The sequence below is a fragment of the Lampetra fluviatilis genome, chromosome 59 (genome assembly GCF_964198595.1).
Source record: "Lampetra fluviatilis chromosome 59, kcLamFluv1.1, whole genome shotgun sequence".
Classification (NCBI taxonomy): Eukaryota; Metazoa; Chordata; class Hyperoartia; order Petromyzontiformes; family Petromyzontidae; genus Lampetra; species Lampetra fluviatilis.
Window position 1 is genome coordinate 5,374,464 of NC_136333.1, and position 21,272 is coordinate 5,395,735.

Here is a 21,272-nt window from a genome sequence, read left to right on the forward strand (position 1 = left end):
AGCATATTCTCGTTAATTGCTAACATATTCTCGTTAAGAACTGCTTGTTGTGTTTTAGATTGTCGCCCTTCCCCCGCACCTCCGATTAGCACGGCTGGCTACGTACGGTGAGCGATCCAATCGAGCTGACATTTTGCACACAGACTCGTTGTGCGTGACAATTTATTTTCGTGAAAATTTTTGTCCTAAATTTTCCACTTTTTAGGGCATTTTTTTTTCATATTTAATTTAAAATACCAATGTGATAAAAATGAAACTCTTACTCAAGAGAAACAGAAATGAATAATAAAATAAAACCGATGCCACGCATATAAAGGATTTATAGTGAAAAACTTTGTTTTTACGGGTTAATTTTTCAGAAGCGTCCTCACCACTAATGATGGCTCAACAAAGTGTCGACTTATCACGTGGAACTTTATGGCAGGCAAATGATCTCGATTACTTTCGGTGGGTTAATGATCACAGCCTTGTGGTTTGCATGAAGGGGTTGAATTCAAGAGAGGAGAGAGAGAGGGGGGGCCACTCAGAAACACAGAACTCAATCACTTTTATTGGAGACGACTCTGTAACGAGTTACAACGGCCACCACCACGACCACCACCACCACCACCCACAACACTCGTCACAAACAGAGAACAACTCTGGCTAATTTACGCGTCGGCAGCGACATCCGTTTTGAATATACAGGATGCTTCAAAAAAATGTTAACACTTCGGAGAATTTGCAACAATACCACGAGAAATGTGCCGCCTTCGGGCTATGGAGACCACCTGGAGAAGATTCCAGGCAACGCGTTGACAATGATGGCGAACAAGTGAAGACTGTTTTGACTTTTGAAGCTATTAACATACATTTGTTATCATGCTACAGTGTATTCATTATGTGTTATTTTTCCAATAAAAACGACAGTCCCATATAAGTGTTAACTTTTTTTTGAAGCACCCTCTTTATTATTTTAAAGTCCAGCATCCTGCTCGTGGCTCCAGGTCGGTGCGGAGGCGGGGTGACCCACTCCGTTCCGGGTTTTACAGCTAAAGGCGCGAACCGTGCAGCGGGTGAATGCAAAAAAAGGTTTAACGATAGAGTTGGCCAGGTTCTAATCCGGGGTGGCCTTCGGTCGCCCCCCCCTCCCCCGTTGGTTAAAACCCGGAGTAGATTTGTGGTCCCACCGATCCGGATCCGCGCACCGAGCACTTGGTTGAAGCATTAAACGCTAGTCGGGGTAAACGGACACTCGGTTAGCACAACGCGCAGCGATAAAGTGCACGGACGAAGAAGGCTTGCGCAATCTAAAAAAGGGTGGCGCGGCTTTAAAAAAGCCACAAAGACACGAGCCGCCGGACTGATTTCCGCCCAACCCACGAAACCCACCCACCGCTTCTTCCTGGGAAGAACATCCAAATGTGCATTGCGCGCATTTGGAATCGGCGAAAGCCTCGACCCTGCCGGTGACATCGCAGACCCCCGGCATTGCAACGCGAGGGAGACCTGGCACGAAGAGGCGGGGGGGGGGAGGTTGAAGCACACAATAAGTTACACGTCGCAAAAAACCCGCGAACGAACGTCGCGTGCGGTTATCGCCACCGAGCGATCGCGTGCGGCGGCGAGCGCGGACACGCACGGGACTGGCAAGAAGGCACGACGGGCACCTGCGCCTACCCCGAGCTACGAACGCGATTCATAAGGCGGTCGTCACTGGCGTGGCTTGAGAGCGCACTTAATTAATGAGCCTTTAATTACGACAGAAGCCACAGACCCCCCCCCCCCCACGCGCGCCCGCCCCGAAAGAATGCCTCCCATTAGCATCCTCGATGAAGAAACTGAAAGTCCGTAATTGGTGAAAACATCCAGAATTTAGGGTGGCAGCCCTCCTCCTCCGCCTCTTCCTCCAGAGCAGTTGCCAGATAACAACATTCGCCTTCAGGTTTGGCCTGTGCGTCCCATCGCACCCAAGCAGCCCAGGATCTGGCACCATCACATTTCCCATCTCATTTTGGCTCATTCTGATGGGGGGGGATGGGGAGGCGGGCGACCTACGCAGGGCAACGTTTAGAAAGTGACGCCGCTGTCGTCCGTGCCGGGGTGACCGCCGTTCGCCGGCGACTTTACGCGCGTGCCGACGACTCCTGAGGTCGTGACGAACGCCCGGCGCGAGGCTTCCGCGTGAACGCCAAGTGCAAGGTAGCAGGAGAGCCGTGAAGTACGCGCGCGTTGACAATTATTTCGCGCCGTACGCGGGCAAACCGTGCTGTAATCCGGGGGGGGCTGTGAGAAGCAGCCTCGACGATTCACGACATTCACCGAGGTTCAGTGTCTACGATTTAACATCGGCGCGAACGAATGTTACTGGGGGGGGGGGGGAAACCGGAGTCTAATTTCTCTTTGGCTAATCCGTGATAGGCAATCCCTGGGCAACCGAGAGCCGGGGGGGGGGGGGGTCGCTAGGGACGAGAGTCCCCGCACTTCAGACAAAAAGGCACCACACAGCGCCTGGTTTCCTTTATGCCGTTCAACTATTACGCAAACACACACACACACAAAGATCCCCCGTAGAGCCTTTCAAGGACCGTTGGGGCAAAGTGCTATTAGCGAGTAGCACCTACGAAGGCCGACAGAGCGTGACAAGGGGGTGGTGGGTAGCCAGCATCATGCACGGCCGCCTTTGTCTCCCCAGTGCTGATGTTTGCACACCGCAGCAGGTGTTCACTTCAGGGAGACCCAGGAGCGGTTCCAATTAATCGCCGCTGTTATTGGTCGTGAGCGGGAATCGAACTCTGGTGGCTGGCTTCGTAGCGCAGCGTGCTAACCACTGCGCCACCACCCCCACCTACCCCTCCGCCACTACTTTACTGATTGATCTCGCGCGCACCGACACACATTCGTATGTGAGCTTAGACACGGTGTTAGACACGGTGTTAGACACGAGGACAAAGACACGAGATAAAGACACGTGCCCCCAAATCCCGACCCGTAGTAGTAGCAGCATCAGCAGCAGCAGCAATTTTGTTAGTGCCTTTCCTTTTTTTCGCAGTGCAATCTTTAAAGTTTAGATGAATATTGCTTTTGCGCTCTGCAATTACGTGTTCATTTGCATGCACATTTTCAAGACGTCAGAATCACCATCGCGGTGCTGATTATTATTGTTGTTATTATTAGGCAGCAGCAGTAGTAGGGGGTGTTGTTATGAGACCTCACAACTAAACACCTCAAGGGAAAAATCTCGTAATAAAGTAATTTTTTTTGGGGGGGGGGGCATTAGAACGCGGGGGCACGGGAACACGGCAAGAGGCGCGCTACCTGATGCTCAGTGACAGACGGTCAGCACTGTTCGACGCAACTTTGGAGTCTCGGCTGATGGCTTGGCACGTTGACGTCGCGAACGCTTTCGATTTGCGCGTCTTGCATAGCTCCGTGCGGCCGCTCTCGACCTGGGACTTTTGTTTCCGCGAGCTGAACGAGGCACGGGTTTGAGGTCGATCCTTCCGGAGTTTGGCGTTGGTCGTCACTCCGGGGGTGGCAAACCTCCCCCACCACCCCACTCCCGGCACAAGCGGCACCGACTGTCGCCACGGAAACGGGCATATCGCCGCGGCGGCGACGCGAAGACGGGCCGGCCGCGTCGCCCGCTTTCAACCGAAATCGGCTGCACCGAGAGATACGACGAGGGTGCCGTTTTTTTGTGATTTTGCCGAGCGCGCCGGCGTCGACGGACATAACACGTGGGAGGGGAGAGAGAGAGAGAGAGACAACAAAAAGTTACGAGATGAAATTAAGGTGGTGGGGATTTCTCGCAGGGCGAAAAGGTCGTTTTTTTAGCAGCACCTTCGGCGGTGGCGGTGGACCACCCATCACTCACCGCGTTCGTCATTTCCACCACCTTGGAGAAAGGAGAAAAATATTCCCTCCACTCGGCTGATGTTACAAGCAAAGGCCCCGATTCAGAGCGAGGGCTTTGTTCGATCAGAAAAAATAAGCAAACTAAACAAAAATAATAATAACGACCACAACAAGACACACCCGTCTCTCACCCACGCAAGCCCCAGGCTCACACGGAGACCCACAGACTCACGCGGAGACCCACAGACTCACGCGGAGACCCACAGACTCACACGGAGACCCAGATAATCACATAGAGACCCACAGGCTCACACGGAGACCCAGATAATCACACAGAGACCCACAGACTCACACAGAGACCCATTGACTCACGCGGAGACCCATAGACTCACACGGAGACCCATTGACTCACATAGTCTCACATAGAGACCCACAGACTAACATAACGACCCATAGACTAATATAACGACCCATAGACTCATATAGAGACCCATAGACTCACATAAAGACCCACAGACTCACATGGAGATCCATAGACTCACATAGAGACCCACAGCCTCATATAGACATTCATAGACTTACACGAGACCCACAGATGTTTTTTAAACAACAGGCCCAAAATTAATTTCCCGCGCGGCTGCAGTCAGACACCGTTCTCGCCGGGCCGTGCCGACAGCGGTGGCGCGGCTCCCCTCTTGCCGACGCCGCCGGCTCCACCGGTACCGTCGGCGCAGCCCCCACCGTCGGCCACTTCCAGCTCCAGCCCGCCGCCGCCCAGAAACGCAAACACGGGGAACACGGGGCCCGAGCAGTCGACCGGCATCTCGCAGAGCCGGGTCGCGCCGCCGCCGCCGCCGTCGGCGTCGTAGAACGCCACCGTCCCGGCGCCGTGGTCCAGGCACACGCCGAGACGCGCCGGCAGCGCCGACACACGCGCGCTCCGCCCCCCGGAGGCCGCGGCGCGTCGCGGCGTCCCCGGCGCCGACTTCGGCGCGGAGGCGGAACGAACGAGAGGCTTCGCGGCTCGCTGGGAGCGAGCGGAGGTGGCGCGCGGCGCCGGCTGCTGCTGTTGCTGCTGCTGGCGGTGCTGCGGAGACGCCGACGCCGGCGCCTGCGGTGCCGCCCGGGTCGTGCCCTTGGCGGGAGAGGAGGGGGGGGGCGCAGGCAGCTGGGCCCAGCTGGGGGCCACCACCTGACCCATGCCCACAGAGACGAAGGCGCAGGAGGGGGCGGCCGAGGGGGCAGCCGAGGGGGCGGCTGAGGAGGGGCTGTCCGGCTTGTGCCTGCGGGCGGGGGGGAGGGCAGTGGCAGAATCGTCGTCATCGTCGCCGTTGTGCTGATCGTCATTGTCTTCATCAAATCAAATATCAGCATCATCGTCATCATCATTGTGATAATCTTCAGGATCGCCGTCATCATTATCTTGATAATCATCGTCAACATCATCATCATTCTGAGCAACATCGTCATCCCGTAATTGTCATCGCCCATGTCATCGTGCATGGTGCGAAAGAAGTTCAACAAACATACGTATAACTTCCTGTCAATCGTCATCATCATCATGGCTCTCACCCAACGAAGCTTTAAACTCGTGGGACAGCCTGGGACATACGGCCTACGCATGCATCTACACGGTGAGAGGTGGACGTGCGTACATTCACCAGCTGAGAGACATAAGCTCTGAAAGACAATACAGCCACCGATCGGAATTCTCTTTGGGGCTAAGGTGATGCTGTATTGTGCCTAGGGGAATCCCCCTTATGGCAGCTGTCCCTGCGCAGCACAAGGCGACTCGGCACGGAACCGGCAATTGGCATGAGCCTGCCGGTAGGGTCGGGGGGAAGGCGATGATCGCCGTGCGTTTTCCAATTAGGAGTAATTTTTGTTGGGTAATTTTTTAAACTGATTTTAAAAAGGTAAAAGACCGTGACACGTGGCGCAGATGGCCTGCGATGTTTGCGAACGACGTCGCGACATCGTGGGAGTACGACGTGGCCGACGCGTGATATTAACCGGTAACAGCAAGAACAACAACAACAATAACAACAACAATAATAGATCTGCGTTAGGAACAGAATCGGGGACCACCCAAGAGCGTTAGCGCCGCTCACCGAACGCCCTTCCCCCGCGCGGCCGCGTCCTTGCCGCCGGTGCTGCCTTTGCCGCCGCCACCGCCGGTGACGGCGCGACGCAGCCAGCACCGCAGAGCCTCCGGCGCCGCCACCCCGACGCGCACCAGGAAGCTGCTCGGCCGCACGCGCACCACCCAGAAGTGGCGCCCGCCTCTCACGGCCGCGTCCCCGGCGATGAACGACAGCGGCGCCAGTGGGCCGGCGGTGCTGGCTGCGCCGTTGACGCCGCCGCCATCCCCGTGGCAGCGGTGCGGGTCGTCGTTGTCGCCGGTGCTGCTGCTGCCGGCGCTGCCCCCGGCGAGCCCCTCGGACGCGAGCAGAGCGGGCAGCCCAACGACGCTGTCGACGCTGGCGCGGCGCGGGGAGAGGACGAGCCGCTCGCGCTCATAGCCACAGTCGTCGTCCAGCAGGAAGCTGAAGACTGTGACGAGGGGACGGGGGAGAGTCGCGGCAACACAGCGCCGCTCGCTCAAAGACCTCGGCGTTTCCAAGCGCCTTCAAACCCCCCTTCATCCCCCCCCCACCCCCCACCGTCGCGTCCCATCTCAGCCGTCCCCACGCCTCGCCGCGGTCTAGCCGAGGCGGGCGCCACCGGTGTGGCAGCCGTCCCCGACTTGCAGGCTCACGCCCACTCACAGGCCGGTGCCGAGTCACTTTGCGCCGTGCAGGGGACAGCCCTTCGAGTGACCGAGATGAGGGTTTGATGCCAGGCACCTTGACACGCCGGGTGCGTTTAAGCAAGCGGCACCGAAACGCAGAGATTGCCACGATTCTTATTCTTATTCTTACGCGTGCCAATGTGCACGCGACGTGCGTGCCGGCGCGCGCAGGCGTCCGCCTACCTTGCGCCGGCGGCGCCGCCATTGTCATCTCCGCGCTGAACGCACTCGCTCCGGCTGCGTTGACGGCCCGGACTCGGACCGCGAGGTCCACGCCGGACTGGACTCCTGTCACCACGTGGCTCGTGCTCCGGATCCCGTCCACGCGGCTCCACTCCGGGTCGTCGACGTCATCTCCGCTAGCCGGCTCCGGGGTGCCGCGGTCCGGGACGGGCGACGGGCGGCGCCGTGGAGGGTGCCGGAACTCGAGCTGGAACCGATCGGCAGGAGCGGAGCCCTCGGGGAGAGACCAGCTCACCTGGGCGTCCTTGTAAATGGCGCTGCGGCTCGGGTCCAGCACCGGCGTCTCCGGGGCTGGAACACAAACCGCAGAGGGGTTCACCGTCACCGCTTCACTGTCACCGCCGTTTAAATCCTCACCGCCGGTTTACCGTCAAAGTCGCCGATTCATCATCACCGTTGCCGGCTCATCGTCACCACTGGTTCGTCACCGCTGGTTCATCGTCAACGCCGGCTCATCATCACCATCGGTTCATCGTTACCATCGCCGGTTCATTGGCACCGTCGTTTAAATCCTCCCGCTACGTTGGGGATGTCCGGCCAGTTCCGCTTCGGGGCGAGCGCTCGGCGCTTCGGGTGCAGGGGGGGGGGGGCAGGGAAACCGGAGAAAGCCCGGGGAAAACCCCGAGCATACACGAGGGGGGTGGCGCTCGAACGTCTACGCGGTGGGGGCTGGGGGGGAGGGTGGGGGGCTGGGGGGGAGGGGGGGTTTGCAAACGTGACTGCCGGATCGCCGCCAATCGCCGGGCCGTGTCGTATCGCGGGCCAGTCGGGGTTAGACACGCATCTGCGGTGCGGCTCGGCAGCGTGGTCCACGGTTGGACACGTTGCCACGCGACGTTCACGAGGTGCGGCGGTAGGCGCAGTGTGCCGGCGTGGCGGTCCACGTTTGGTGAATCTACTCACAAAATCGATCGGTCGCTGGGGGAATCCGCCGCAGAGCAAACATAGCTCCGCTACCGGCAGGCGGTCGACACTTCACGTGGCCTCAAAGTGCACCCAGCCTGGCGCAAGCGCCGTGGTGACGTCACTGCCACGAAGTAGCGAATGGCGGTTGTTGTTGTGGTGGTGGTGGTCGCTGTGGTGGGGGTAGTGGAGGTGGCAGTGGCTGTGGTGGTGGCGGCGGTGGTGGCGGTGGTGGTGGCTGTGGTGGTGGTGGTGGTGGCTGTGGTGGTGGCTGTGGTGGTGGCTGTGGCGGTGGTGGCTGTGGTGGTGGTGGTGGTGGCTGTGGTGGTGGTGGTGGCTGTGGTGGTGGTGGCTGTGGTGGTGGTGGTGCTGGTGGTGGTGGCTGTGGTGGTGCTGGTGGTGGTGGCGGCTGTGGTGGTGGTGGTGGTGACGGTGGTGGCTGTGGCAGTGGTGGTGGTGGCTGTGGTGGTGGTGGTGGTGGCTGTGGTGGTGGTGGCGGCGATGGTGGTGGTGGTGGTGGTGGCTGTGGTGGTGGTGGTGGCGGCGATGGTGGTGGTGGCTGTGGTGGCGTTGGTGGGCCCTCACCCTTGAGGAAGTCGAGGGAGCCCAGCAAGGCTTGTTCCCGAGCCACGTCCACCGTGAACCCCGAGAATGACGCGTCCACCACATCCGCCTCAAACGACTTGAAGCGATCCGTCGCCCTCATGATCCTGCGGGATCACAAAGACAAAGGTGCCCCGTGTAGCCTCCAGCAGACCGTCGGGGGCAAGTGCTGTCAGTGAACACCGCCGAAGGCCGGCACGGCGCGCACGCGGAAGTGGGTGGGGGCAGGACAGCACCGCACCCGGCCGTCTTTGTCTCCCCATTGCTGATGTTTACAGGCTTCACCAGGTCCTCATTTTAAGCCGAGTGAACCCGATGGGAGGCCCAGGACCGGTTCAGGTAGTTTCGTCACCGATGTTGGCCGCGAGCGAGGATCGTGTGTGTGTGTGTACGTGTTTGCGTGTGTGTGTATGTGTTATATGTGTATGTGTATACGTGTGTACGTGTGTATATGTGTACGTGTGTTCTATGTGTACTATGTGTACGTGTGTACGAGCACGTGTATGCGTGTGTGCGTGTGTACGTGTGTGTGCGCGTGTGCGTGTACGTGTGTGCTTGGGTGCGTGTACGTGCGCGTGTGTGTACGTGTGCGTGTATGCACGCGTGTGCACGTGCGCGTGTGCACGTGCGCGTGTGCACGTGCGTACTGCCTGGCCACAAAACGGCCGAGACGGCAGCTCCGCTTGCAGTAGCCGGCTCGCGCCACCGCTGGCGGCCTCCACCAGCGGGAATAAAGGGGCCTCTCTGGCACGCGCGGGGGGCCTCGCCATCGTCGTCATCGTCGTCATCGTCGTCATCGTCGTCATCGTCGTCATCGTCGTCATCGTCATCATCGTCACCGTCGTCATCATCGTCGCCGTCATTATCATCATCGTCATTGTCACTGTCATCATCGTCGTCGTCGTCATCATCGTCATCGTCGTCATCGTCGTCATCGTCGTCGTCATTGTCATCATCGTCGTCGTCATTGTCATCATCATCATCATAGCCTTCATGATCGTCGTCATCATCGTCGTCGCTGTCGCCGCCGCGTCTACCTGCTGTGCAGCAGCTTGGCGGTCTGCATGAAGCACGAGGGGTCGCTCTCCTTGAGGAACTCGCGGGCGAGGCCCACGAGCCCCGAGCTCTGCAGCAGCTGCTCGCACTCGGAGTGCTGCGCGTGCAGCCGGCACGCGACGTCGTCGCGGCAGCCCTCCAGGCGGTGCGACATGGCCGCGCGCCGCGCCCGCACCGCCTCCTCCAGGCCCCCGAAGGCCTCCGTGACGCTGCGCGCCGCGAGATCGCCGCCCGTCTGCACGCGGAACGGAACGGACACGCGGAACGGAACGGACGGACGCACAGACACGCGGACGGACACGCGGACGGACACGCGGACGGTCACGCGGACGGACACGCGGATGGACGCGCGGACGGACACGCGGACGCACGGACGCATGCGTGGATGCGTGGATGTTATGTGGACAGATGCACGCACGCGCCAGTGGACGCGCGGACACGCAGAAGGACTGATGAAGACAAAGATCCTTCGTATAGCCTTAACAACTAGAAACACAACCACACAGAAGACAAGGACAAAGATGCCCCGTGTAGCTTTAACAGACTATTGGGGCAAGTGCTGTTAGCGAGTAGCACCTACGAAGGCCGGCACGGCACTCGAGTGGGTGGGTGACCAGCACCACCTTTGTCTCCCCAGTGGCGATGCTTTTACACACTGCACCCCGTACTCATTTGAGACTAAGTCGACCTAGGGGGGACCGGTTCAGATAATCGTCACTGGGTGTTGGCCGTCAGTGGGAATCCAACTCGGGTCGCCGGGTTCGCAGCACGGCGCGCTAACCGCTACACCACCGCTGACAGACACACGTGCACACAGATGCAGTCAACAACAACCATTTGCCACGAAGTGATGGTGACACCACCACAGTGCTTGTAAACCAGGCTAGGTGCACCTTCAAGCCACGCAAAGTGTCCACGGCTCACTGGCACGCGGTGACGGGACAGACCCAGGCGTCACGGGGTAACAGCTGGGCTGAGACAAATGCAGAGACGGGAGAAGAGTTCACACGGACGAAGGAATAAACAGACGGAAGGGTGAGTGGAGGAAGGGTGGAAAGTGGAATGACGGCGGGGGGGGGGGGATGCAGGCGTTGAAGGATGGACAAACCGCAGAGACAGAACGTGGGACCCACGGCCAAATGAGACAGACGTACAAATAATGACGGGAGGAGATGCAGTTGAGGACAGCCACAGAGGTGGAATGACAAACACGTGGATGGGCACAATGGACCGGACACAGGAATAGAACAACGACAGACGGACGAGATGACGCACGGACGCACGCGCGTACGTTCGCTTGAACTTCTTTACCACCGCACGTGGCCAACGGCGGTGTCCTCATGACCCGCTGCTCGGACCGCCGCACGACCCCGACGACGGATGGGCGGGTGGGGGGGACGGGGGGGGGGGAGCGGGGTGGGGGTCTGGGACGCCGATCGATAAGCAAAGCAAAGCATCGCACCTCCGTGTCCTTGATCAGAGTCTCGATGACTCCCAGTTGCTCCTTCACCTGGTCCTCCTTGCTCACCAGCAAGTTGATGCTCTTGGCCAATTTCTCCTGGCAGCGCCGACGAGGGAGAGACGAGAAGAAGCAGCGGGAGGGATGGGGGGGAGGAGTGGGGTTAGAGGTGATGCCACAGGATAAGACGTGGAGTTTAAGCTGTAACAATGTGCTTGATGCGAATGCGATTTGGTGGGGTCACCTTTTCATGAAATTAGATTTAGTGGGGGGTCACCTTTTCATGAAATTAGATTTAGTGGGGGGTCACCTTTTTATGAAATTAGATTTAGTGGGGGGTCACCTTTTTATGAAATTAGATTTAGTGGGGGGTCACCTTTTTATGAAATTAGATTTAGTGGGGGGTCACCTTTTCATGAAATTAGATTTAGTGGGGGGTCACCTTTTCATGAAATTAGATTTAGTGGGGGGTCACCTTATTATGAAATTAGATTTAGTGGGAGGTCACCTTATTATGAAATTAGATTTAGTGGGGGGTCACCTTTTTATGAAATTAGATTTAGTGGGGGGGGTCACCTTTTTATGAAATTAGATTTAGTGGGGGGGGTCACCTTTTTATGAAATTAGATTTAGTGGGGGGTCACCTTTTTATGAAATTAGATTTAGTGGGGGGTCACCTTATTATGAAATTAGATTTAGTGGGGGGTCACCTTTTTATGAAATTAGATTTAGTGGGGGGTCACCTTATTATGAAATTAGATTTAGTGGGGGGTCACCTTTTTATGAAATTAGATTTAGTGGGGGGTCACCTTTTTATGAAATTAGATTTAGTGGGGGGTCACCTTTTTATGAAATTAGATTTAGTGGGGGGTCACCTTTTTATGAAATTAGATTTAGTGGGGGGTCACCTTTTTATGAAATTAGATTTAGTGGGGGGTCACCTTATTATGAAATTAGATTTAGTGGGAGGTCACCTTATTATGAAATTAGATTTAGTGGGGGGTCACCTTTTTATGAAATTAGATTTAGTGGGGGGGTCACCTTTTTATGAAATTAGATTTAGTGGGGGGGGTCACCTTTTTATGAAATTAGATTTAGTGGGGGGTCACCTTTTTATGAAATTAGATTTAGTGGGGGGTCACCTTATTATGAAATTAGATTTAGTGGGGGGTCACCTTTTTATGAAATTAGATTTAGTGGGGGGTCACCTTATTATGAAATTAGATTTAGTGGGGGGTCACCTTTTTATGAAATTACATTTAGTGGGGGGTCACCTTTTTATGAAATTAGATTTAGTGGGGGGTCACCTTTTTATGAAATTAGATTTAGTGGGGGGTCACCTTTTTATGAAATTAGATTTAGTGGGGGGTCACCTTTTTATGAAATTAGATTTAGTGGGGGGTCACCTTATTATGAAATTAGATTTAGTGGGGGGTCACCTTATTATGAAATTAGATTTAGTGGGGGGTCACCTTTTTATGAAATTAGATTTAGTGGGGGGTCACCTTATTATGAAATTAGATTTAGTGGGGGGTCACCTTTTTATGAAATTAGATTTAGTGGGGGGTCACCTTATTATGAAATTAGATTTAGTGGGGGGTCACCTTATTATGAAATTAGATTTAGTGGGTTTACCTTATTATGAAGATTTAGCGAGGTGGCTACGACCGTGCAGACCCTGCCACGTGGCACAGCACATCGCGTGAGTATCAGAAATAAACTAAACGATAAAAACTAAAACTTGATTATTATTTTTTTTACTACCAGACAAGGCCCACTGAGCTGTGACGTATTCAGAAGTGACCTGGCTTTCACAAATGAGAGCTCAACGAAGTGGCCTCATAACGTGGACATTGACGATGACGACATTGACGATGAAAATGACTGTGATGATGTTGACGACGACTCAAGTCGATGACCGACACGACGAGGATGATGACGACGACGATGACAATGTCGGTGGTGACAAAGGTCACCATCGTGACGACAACAATCGTGAATATTACAATGACGATCCCAACGATCGCGACGATTGTAAGAATCGTGCCGAAGCTCGTGGCGAGGCCGACGATGAACGTGAAGACCCCGAGCGGGACGATGACAGTGACAACGATCGCAACGACGATCGTCGTGACGATCGCGACGACGACTACGACGACGACAATCGTCGTGACGACCGCTAAAATGACCGTGAAGATGACCTCGACGATGACTGTTATGACAACTGCGATGACGAACGTCGTGACGACCGCGACGACGACGACGATCGTAACGATTGTCGCAACGATCACGACGACGATCGTCGTGACGACCGCAACAACAATTGTCGCAACGACCACGACATCAATCGTCGCAACGACCGCAACGACGACTACGGCGACGACGACGACGATGGCGGCGGTCCCCTCCGCGTCGTCATCGTCGTCGTCACGTGCCCACCTTGAGCGCCTTGTAGGCGCTGTTGATGTTGGTGACCTTGTGGTTGGAGTGAATTCCGGCGAGCTTGCACAGGTGGCACACGGGGCGGCGGCAAACCTCGCAGTACATGTTCACCTTCTCCGCCTCGTGCTCCGGGCACATCAGCACCTACGGGGGGTGTGGGGGGCACGGGGGGTGTGGGGAGCACGGGGGGTAAGCAGGGAAGCGGTGGCGCGTGGCTTCTCAGGCCACAAGCGAACTGAGCAAGGAGCCGAGGGCCCCGAGTTGCTGGTCAAGGGGGTCCCCCCCCCCCCCCCCACAAGCTCAGGCAAATCTACACAAGTCTGACCAAATGTTAGCGCGCTTTCAGAGCCGGGTAAACGTAACGAACGAAACATTCTAAGAATTCTAAGAACGTAGAGAGGGATGGGGGAGGGGGGTGGGTGTGGATCTAGGTCAAGCACGTGGGGGGGGGGCGGAGCGACGTCACGATCACAACGCACGGCCCCCACCCCCCCCACGCGGTCGGGGGGGGGGGTGGAGAGGGGGGTGGAGAGGGGGGGGGGGAGAGTCGGGGGGGGGGGTGCCTGACGAGCTGCCCTCGCGCCGCGAGTCCCGTCCCCACCTTGGGCCGGAAGTTTTTGGTGGGCCCGATGTACTCGTGCGTGGCCTTGGGCGTGTTCCACGGGTGGTGCACCTTGAAGCACTCGTTGCAGTAGCTCTTGCGGCAGTCCAGGCAGCTCTTGGTGGCCTCGGTCGGCGGAGGGTAGCACAGGTCGCACATCACGGCCGTCGCGGCCCTGGCCGCCTGTAGGTGGTGGCGGCGGGGGGTGGCGGTGGTGGTGGCGGTGGTGGTGGCGGGGGGTGGCGGTGGTGGCGGTGGTGGCGGTGGTGGTGGTGGCGGCGGTGGTGGCAGTGGAGGAAGTGAAGGCGACGGTGGTGGTGGTGGTGGAGGTGGAGGTGGCAGTGAAGGTGGCGGTAGTGAAGGTGACGTAGGCAATGGTGGCGGTGTTCACGGTGGTGGTGGTGGTGGTCATGGTGGAGGTGCCAGTGGTGGTGACAGCAGAGGAGAGGGGCGTGCAATAAAACAAACGCCCCTTGCCAACAACGCAGCTGGGATGGTGCAGTCTGTGCCCCAGCGCTTTGGGGGCACAGGGAGGGTGACACGGGGGGGGCGACACGGGGGGGAGGGGACATGGGGGGGGGCGACACGGGGGGGGGCGACACGGGGGGGGGGCGACACGGGGGGGGCGACACGGGGGGGAGGGGACATGGGGGGGGGCGACACGGGGGGGGCGACACGGGGGGGGGCGACACGGGGGGGGCGACACGGGGGGGCGACACGGGGGGGGGTGATACGGGGGGGAGGGATGCGAGGGGTCAACACGGGGGGATGGGGGGATGGTGGGGGAGAGGGGCGACACGGGGGGGCACGATACGGGGGGGGGGTGGGGGGGGGGACAAGGGCGCCCGCACCGCTGTGCAGCTCTCCCACGATGTCCGGCGTTCGCGATCCACGCACTGAGAGCTCCGTCAGGAACTCAATTCATTCGGAAACTTGGGGGAGCGAAATGGCAGGCGGACAGCACGCTGCACAGCCCGATAAGCGAGACACAGAGGCCCATTCTTGACCTAATTGCAACAGTCCCCTTTTGTTGTTGTTATTCTCTCATTTCATCGTTTAACTTCACTTCCCCATTGGCAACACTCAGCAAATAATGTCCCGTAAAATGTTTTTCAACAACCGATTTACGAAAGAGGGCGCGAGGCTGCTTTTCCTTGCGCGCATCAACGTCGATGACTTCGAGAGACTTTGATTGACTTTGATCGACGTCGAGACTTTGATAGGCTTTGATTGACGCCGATAGACTTTGATTGAACTTTAATTGACGTCGATCGAAATTTAATTGACGTCGATCGAAGTCGACTTTGATCGACGTCGATCGACTTTTATCGACTTTAATTGACGTCGATCGACTTCGCCCACGCGTAGGCGCACTACCGCCCCCCCCCCACCACTAACCCCCACACCCCCCCCAAACACCTCCCCACCCCCACACGCCCCGCCCCTGTTGGACACCCGCCTGTCGGAATCGCTCCACAATGGTCTCCAGCGTGAAGTTGCGGAAGAGGCCGGCGATCCCTTTGGGCCCCAGGTCGACGTCGCGGTCGCAGGCCGGGCACGGGAAGGAGCAGCCGCCGCGTGGGCCCGGGCGGGCGGAGCGCAACGGGGCAGCCGTCAGGTTCACAAGGGATTCTGGGTAGATCGGAGGCGGCGGGCGGGGGGGGGGGGCGGGAGGGGGAGTGTTAATTTTGTTCGTTTAAATTATTCGCTCGTCTCTGGGCGATCCGTCGAGTGTTGTTATCTCCTGGCGCGAGTGCTGGGGGGGGTTTTTCTCCGGCTTGGTTTTTCGGGGTTTTCTTGCCACGCGACGCCAAACGCTCATCGCTCAAGAAACTCAACACGGGATCGGCCAAAACATCGCGGTGGAGAGGTGCCCTCCCTGGAGAGAGTGCCAGAGAACTCTGTGATGTCTTCCTAGATAAACAAAAAAGTGCATCCACCCTTATTGTCATCGTCGTCGTCGTCGAACGTTCCCACCGGCCGTGTCGGAGACACCGCTATAGGAGAGCTAGCGAGCCGTGGTTCGGGGAGCCGCAGTTCGCCAGAAGGGACGATCGATCGCCGATGGCCGAGGGAAAAGGGAAGGAAGGTAAAAAAAAAACCGAGTGGAGGCCAAGGAATGGAACCGCCTCTTCGAGGATGACCACCGAGGTGGATGGAGAGGTTAAATGAATTCCAGGTGCCGTACGGATATATTGTGTCGCAGGTTCGCGAGAGGTTGACGACGATAATGACGATGATCATCGGTCGGGGGTGGGGGAGAGGGGGTCGCGACGTGACAGTCGGACGGCGTCGCAGCCTCCGGACGCGTGGATCAGCAGCGAGGAGGAGCGGAGGACGCTAGACCACGCACGCCACCCACACAGAACCCACGCACGGACGCTCACACACACACACGCCGCCCACGCACGGACGCTCACACACATTCCCGCAGGAGACACGGAGCTCCCACTCGGCGGGGCCTCTCGACCTGCTCGCGTCATCCATTCCGATCGTGTTAATACGCGCACGCACACACACCACACGCACACACACCACATGAACACAACACACACACCACACGCACACACACACACACCACACGTACACACCACACGTACACACATACACACCACACGCACACACACACACACACCACACGCACACACACACACCACACACACACATCACACGCGCACACACACATCACACGTACACACACACCACACACACCACACAAACACACAGAGATCCCCCAGTGTAGCCTTCACAGATTTTTGGGGCAAGTGCTGTGAGCGAGCACCTATGAAGGCCGGCTCGGCACACGAGGGTGTGGGTGGCCGGCACCACGTCTGACCACATTTGTGTCCCCAGTGGCGATGTTTACACAGCGCACCAGGTACAGTTCTCATGTGAGGCCGAGTCGACCTAGGGGAGGCCCAGGACCGGTTCAGCTAATCGTCAGTGATGGTGGCCTTGAGCGGGAATCTAACTCGGGTCGCCGGGTTCGTAGCGCAGCGCGCTAACCGCTACAAACACTATTGCTCCCCACGGCACACACAAACAGAAACACACACACAGACGTGCACACAAACACACAAATAGGCACACACGCTGTACCCTGTAACAGGATTTGGGGCCAACAGTAACGAGCGAGTGACAGTGGCGGTGATTGTGCCGTCACGAGCGGGGGGCTTGTTGGGACTCGGTGCGAATTAGCGTGGAAGAGGTTCAGGTATGCAGGCGCTTGCGCTTATAAAGCAAACCCGGGGGGGCTTCCACCAACCCCCCCCCCACGCCCCCCCCCCCCCCCCCACTAAGAGACAATCGAGCCTTTGTGCTTTAATCATCTCAGCACATTCACGCCAGCTCACGCAGCCCGCGCGTGTCTGTGCCGAGGCCGAGCGAGTGTCTCTCCGTGCGAGGGCGAATAGTTTGTGCACGAGTTGTGCGCATTTGTCAGGGCTGCGTGGGAGCGGCGGTGTAGCGGTTTAGCGCGCCGCGCTACGGACCCGGTGACCCGAGTTCGATTCCCGCTCACGGCTAACTCCAGTGACGATCATCTAGTACCGGTCCCGGGCCTCCACGAGGTCGGCCCACCCCCGCCCCCTCAAACGAGTACCTTGGTGCGGAGTGTAAGCATCGCCGCTGGGGAGATAAAGACGGCCGGGCGTGGTGTTGGCCAGCCACCCCCTCGTGTGCCGTTCCGGCTTTCATGGGGCAAGTGGTGTTAGTGAGCGCCTAACAGTCTGTTAAGGCTATACAGGTACCTTTGTCTTTGTGTTTGTGTAAGGTGCGGTGGTGTAGAGATCAGGGCGCTGCACCACGAACCCGGCGCCTCGAGTTCGATTTCCCGACCACGGCCAACAATCGGTGGCCATCCCCTACGTCGACTCAACCTTAAACGACCAGCTGGCGCGGCGAGGTAAAACATCAGCTGTGGGGGGAGACAAAGGCGGCCGGGCGCGGTGCTGGCCACGCACCGCCCCCTCGGTCGCGTGTCGTGCCGGGCTGAGCGCTCGCGAGCGGGATGTTACAATGGTGGCCATCGTCGTCAAGGTTCACGACGGGGGAGAGCGGGCCGCGATAGGCCACGATAGCTCCGATTGACGGCGGCGCCCGTGGGTACGGCAATCCGAAAGCTCCCCCCCCCCCCCCGCGGGAGCCAGCAGCATGCGGCGATCGATTTGGCCCGAAATCTCCCTCTGGGCTGACTCGGCAGAAAAACTAAAAAGCAAGCTTTTTTTTTTTTAAGACTTGTGAAAGCAGCGGACTCTTTAGATATTGCTGGACACGTCGCACGTGTAACCCCCCCCCGCCCGCCCGCTCCTCCCCCAGACCACGTCGAAAACCGTTATCCAGATTGTGGTCTATCGGCGGCGGCACGAAACGCAGAACCCATTTGGAAGCGGATAGCACAGAGCTACCTCCGAGATCGATTTTAGAGTCCTCTGAGCCCACAGAGTAACGACGCAGCACTTTCCAGCCGGTTCCGACTATTAAGGGAAGTGATGTTCGTCGTTACGGCGGAGAAACTGATCTGCTTATTTATTTATAAAAAATCTCCGAGCGTCAATGTATAATAATTAAATGCGGTGCCAATTTATTGTGGTGCGTAGTCACTGGTGATCGGGCTGAAACCGGCTTGTACCAGACGCGGCTGAAACCCAGATTCGAACCCAGGCTCTCGGCTGTGCTGGCTTCAGCGCTGTGAGCTTTTAGTCACCGGGCAACCTTTGATTAGTGATTCACAGTATTGAATCACTAATGTACATTATTTATAGCCACGCATAATTATCCACGCAATCCATGTGGTGTAATAACGCTGGCTGCTGACGGAAAAGTGGTACTGACAGCAGAGGACAGTACACACGTCAGCAGAGGGAGGAGATATGGGGGGGGGGGTGAGGAGATCTAAAGAGAAGCTCAGGAAGGGGTCCATCTGGAAGCCCGGGAACCTGCGAGTAGGTTCCAGAAAGGGGGCGTGGCGAGGGCGGAGCGAGGACACGCCGGGAGAATAAAAGGGGGCCCGGGGCGAGAGCTCGGGGCTGTCGCTGGAAGTGGATAGCCCCTCGCCATGCCGCTGTTTGTCACCTTCGTCTGCCGCAGTCTTGAGCACGTTCGACGCCGCTAGCTCGACAGCCTGCCGACTGTACTGGCTAGGTCGTGCCGTCAGAAGAGACGGATGCGTGACAAGCGTGTACACACGTAGGGTGCCTGGCCTGTAGTTCCCTGACGTGGAGAATAAAGAAGGTGCCTGAACGATCCCTGTCTCAGAAGTGAGTCACTACACATATACAAAGATCCCCCCCCCGCCGCCCGTATAGTCTAACAGACTGTTGGGGAAAGTGCGAGTAGCACCTATGAAGGCCGGAACGGTACACGTAGGGGCGGGTGGCCAGCACCATGCCTTTGTCTCCCCCGGTGGGGATGTTTACACACTGCACCAGGTAGTCATTGGAGGCCGAGTCGACCTAGGGGAGGCTCAGGAGCGGTTCAGATCACTAGTTTTGACCGTGAGCGGGAATCGAACTCAGCTCGCCGGGTTCGCAGCGCAGCGTAGCGCTAACCGCTACGCTACCGCTCCCCATAACAATACATACACGCACAATAACAATAATTCACATGCACACACACATGGCATACGCACATCAGCAAAACACGGCGTGGGGGGGGAGAAACACCTTGCAAGTTTCCAGCTGCAACACACGAACACGCATGCCACCCACATGGCCATTATGAGCCAACCCACGGGAGCGACAGAGGCTCTGCGCATCAACAACAACAGAGCGCGAGAGAAGAAGAGACAGCCTCCCGACACCTGAAACCACGCAGGCAGCGGCAGGGCAAGGCAGCGCGCTGCAAGCTGCAGCCGTAGAGGAAGACTGGCCTGCAATTGTGCCTGGGAGTGTGTTTCCCTATCCGCAGCAAGCAGTGCCGGGATTAGAGCAGCGCTGTGCCTGCCTCGCGTTTAGAAACGGCCCCCTCCCTACGGCCGTGGTCAGGTCTTCTTTGCCGCGCTGTGTGGCTTTCCGGGGAGTTGTCGGGGGTCGCGACCGTGGTGTCGTTTCGGCACGGTGTCCGACGTTTCGCGCCGCGTGTTGCCGAGAGCTCGCCCGGGAGCTGCCGGCACGAGGAGGGAGGAACGTCGGCACGCTATGCGCCGAACGACGCCTGCGATTAGAATCCCCCGAATAAAGTCAACGGAGAGGCAAATCCTTTAAAAAGAATCACCCCGCCCCTATTTGCGCAGCGTCCTCAGACGGGGGAAGTCACATTTAGCGGCTTTATAAATTTACATCTCGAGTTGTAAATTTAGGATGCACGGGGGCCTGAGTGCGGGACGCGCTACAAACTACCGTAGCGGCATACTCTTTGGTTCTAGATTTGAAGCTTTCGTGACTGCAAGGATTCATATTCTTAGGTTTTTTCGGTAAAGTCACGTAGGTAAAAAATCAAAATTAATAAAAGTAAAATAAAAATCACGACGTTCCGGAGGCAACACAAGCTTCCGTCTTCAGGTGATTTTTATTTTATTTTTTATTTTACTTTTATTAATTTTGATTTTTTTACCTACGTGACTTTACCGAAAAAACCTAAGAATACTCTTTGGTTCTCTCGGTAAAGTCACGTAGAGAAAAAATATAATAATAGTAGATCACTACGTTTCGATCGCCACGCAAGCGATCGTCCTCAGGTGGGATAGAGTATGGATTCCTGCAGTCACGAAAGCTTCAAGTCAAGATTGAACCGCAGCGGCGTCGCCTACTTCGGTTCGGGATGACGAATTCCCTTCACTCCGAGCGAAGGAGGGTTTTTACGGGACTCGTCGTTGGCAGACTCATGGCGAATCTCACCGGTCCAGCACCCGTCAGCTTGTGCCGGGCGGGTGCTGGTCCCCGTCTCCCTGGCAGGGTCACCGGCTGGAGACGGTGGCAGTGAGGACGCAACTCCCTAGCGACAAATCTTACGCGGGTGGGAGCTAAGATCTCACTACGAATCCCCCGTGTATGTACGTCTGTATGTACGGTACGTTGAACTCCTTTCGCTCCGTACGTAGCCAACCGTGCTAATCGGAGGCGCGGGGGAAGGACAATCTCGATTCTGTAAAAGTGCATCATAGTTCCCAGTGGGCTTCCTAATATCGGAATGAAGAGCGTCGTTCCAGACGGCCGCAGAAGCGCATCTGAATGCGCCGCGCGATGATGCGGTGGGGCCGCAGTCTTTGTTCGATGGCCTAAGCCAAAAGCTGCCGCCGCTGCCGTCGCTGCTGCGAGGATGACGACCCGAGTGGGTTTGCTCAGCCCCCCGCCCGCCCACTGGCTCCAATGATCCGATCTAAATCCCTCATTTCGATC

At 57.4% G+C, this 21,272-nt stretch overlaps 1 protein-coding gene across 2 annotated transcripts in view; it reads right to left on the reverse strand.

Moving 5' to 3' along the window:
• Positions 1-564: 564 nt before the first annotated feature.
• The window catches only part of TRIM36 (tripartite motif containing 36), a 29,017-nt gene continuing 8,309 nt past the window's right edge, over positions 565-21,272 (reverse strand). For both annotated transcript variants that reach the window (XM_078880949.1, XM_078880950.1), the window contains 9 exons: positions 15,395-15,567; positions 13,936-14,118; positions 13,332-13,478; positions 10,896-10,991; positions 9,415-9,668; positions 8,360-8,484; positions 6,812-7,162; positions 5,949-6,390; positions 565-5,120 (listed from right to left, as the gene is read on the reverse strand). In XM_078880949.1, coding sequence (XP_078737075.1) covers positions 4,481-5,120; positions 5,949-6,390; positions 6,812-7,162; positions 8,360-8,484; positions 9,415-9,668; positions 10,896-10,991; positions 13,332-13,478; positions 13,936-14,118; positions 15,395-15,567 — 2,411 coding nt within the window. In that variant the 3' untranslated portion in view covers positions 565-4,480. The remainder of the gene's footprint in view (positions 5,121-5,948; positions 6,391-6,811; positions 7,163-8,359; positions 8,485-9,414; positions 9,669-10,895; positions 10,992-13,331; positions 13,479-13,935; positions 14,119-15,394; positions 15,568-21,272) is intronic.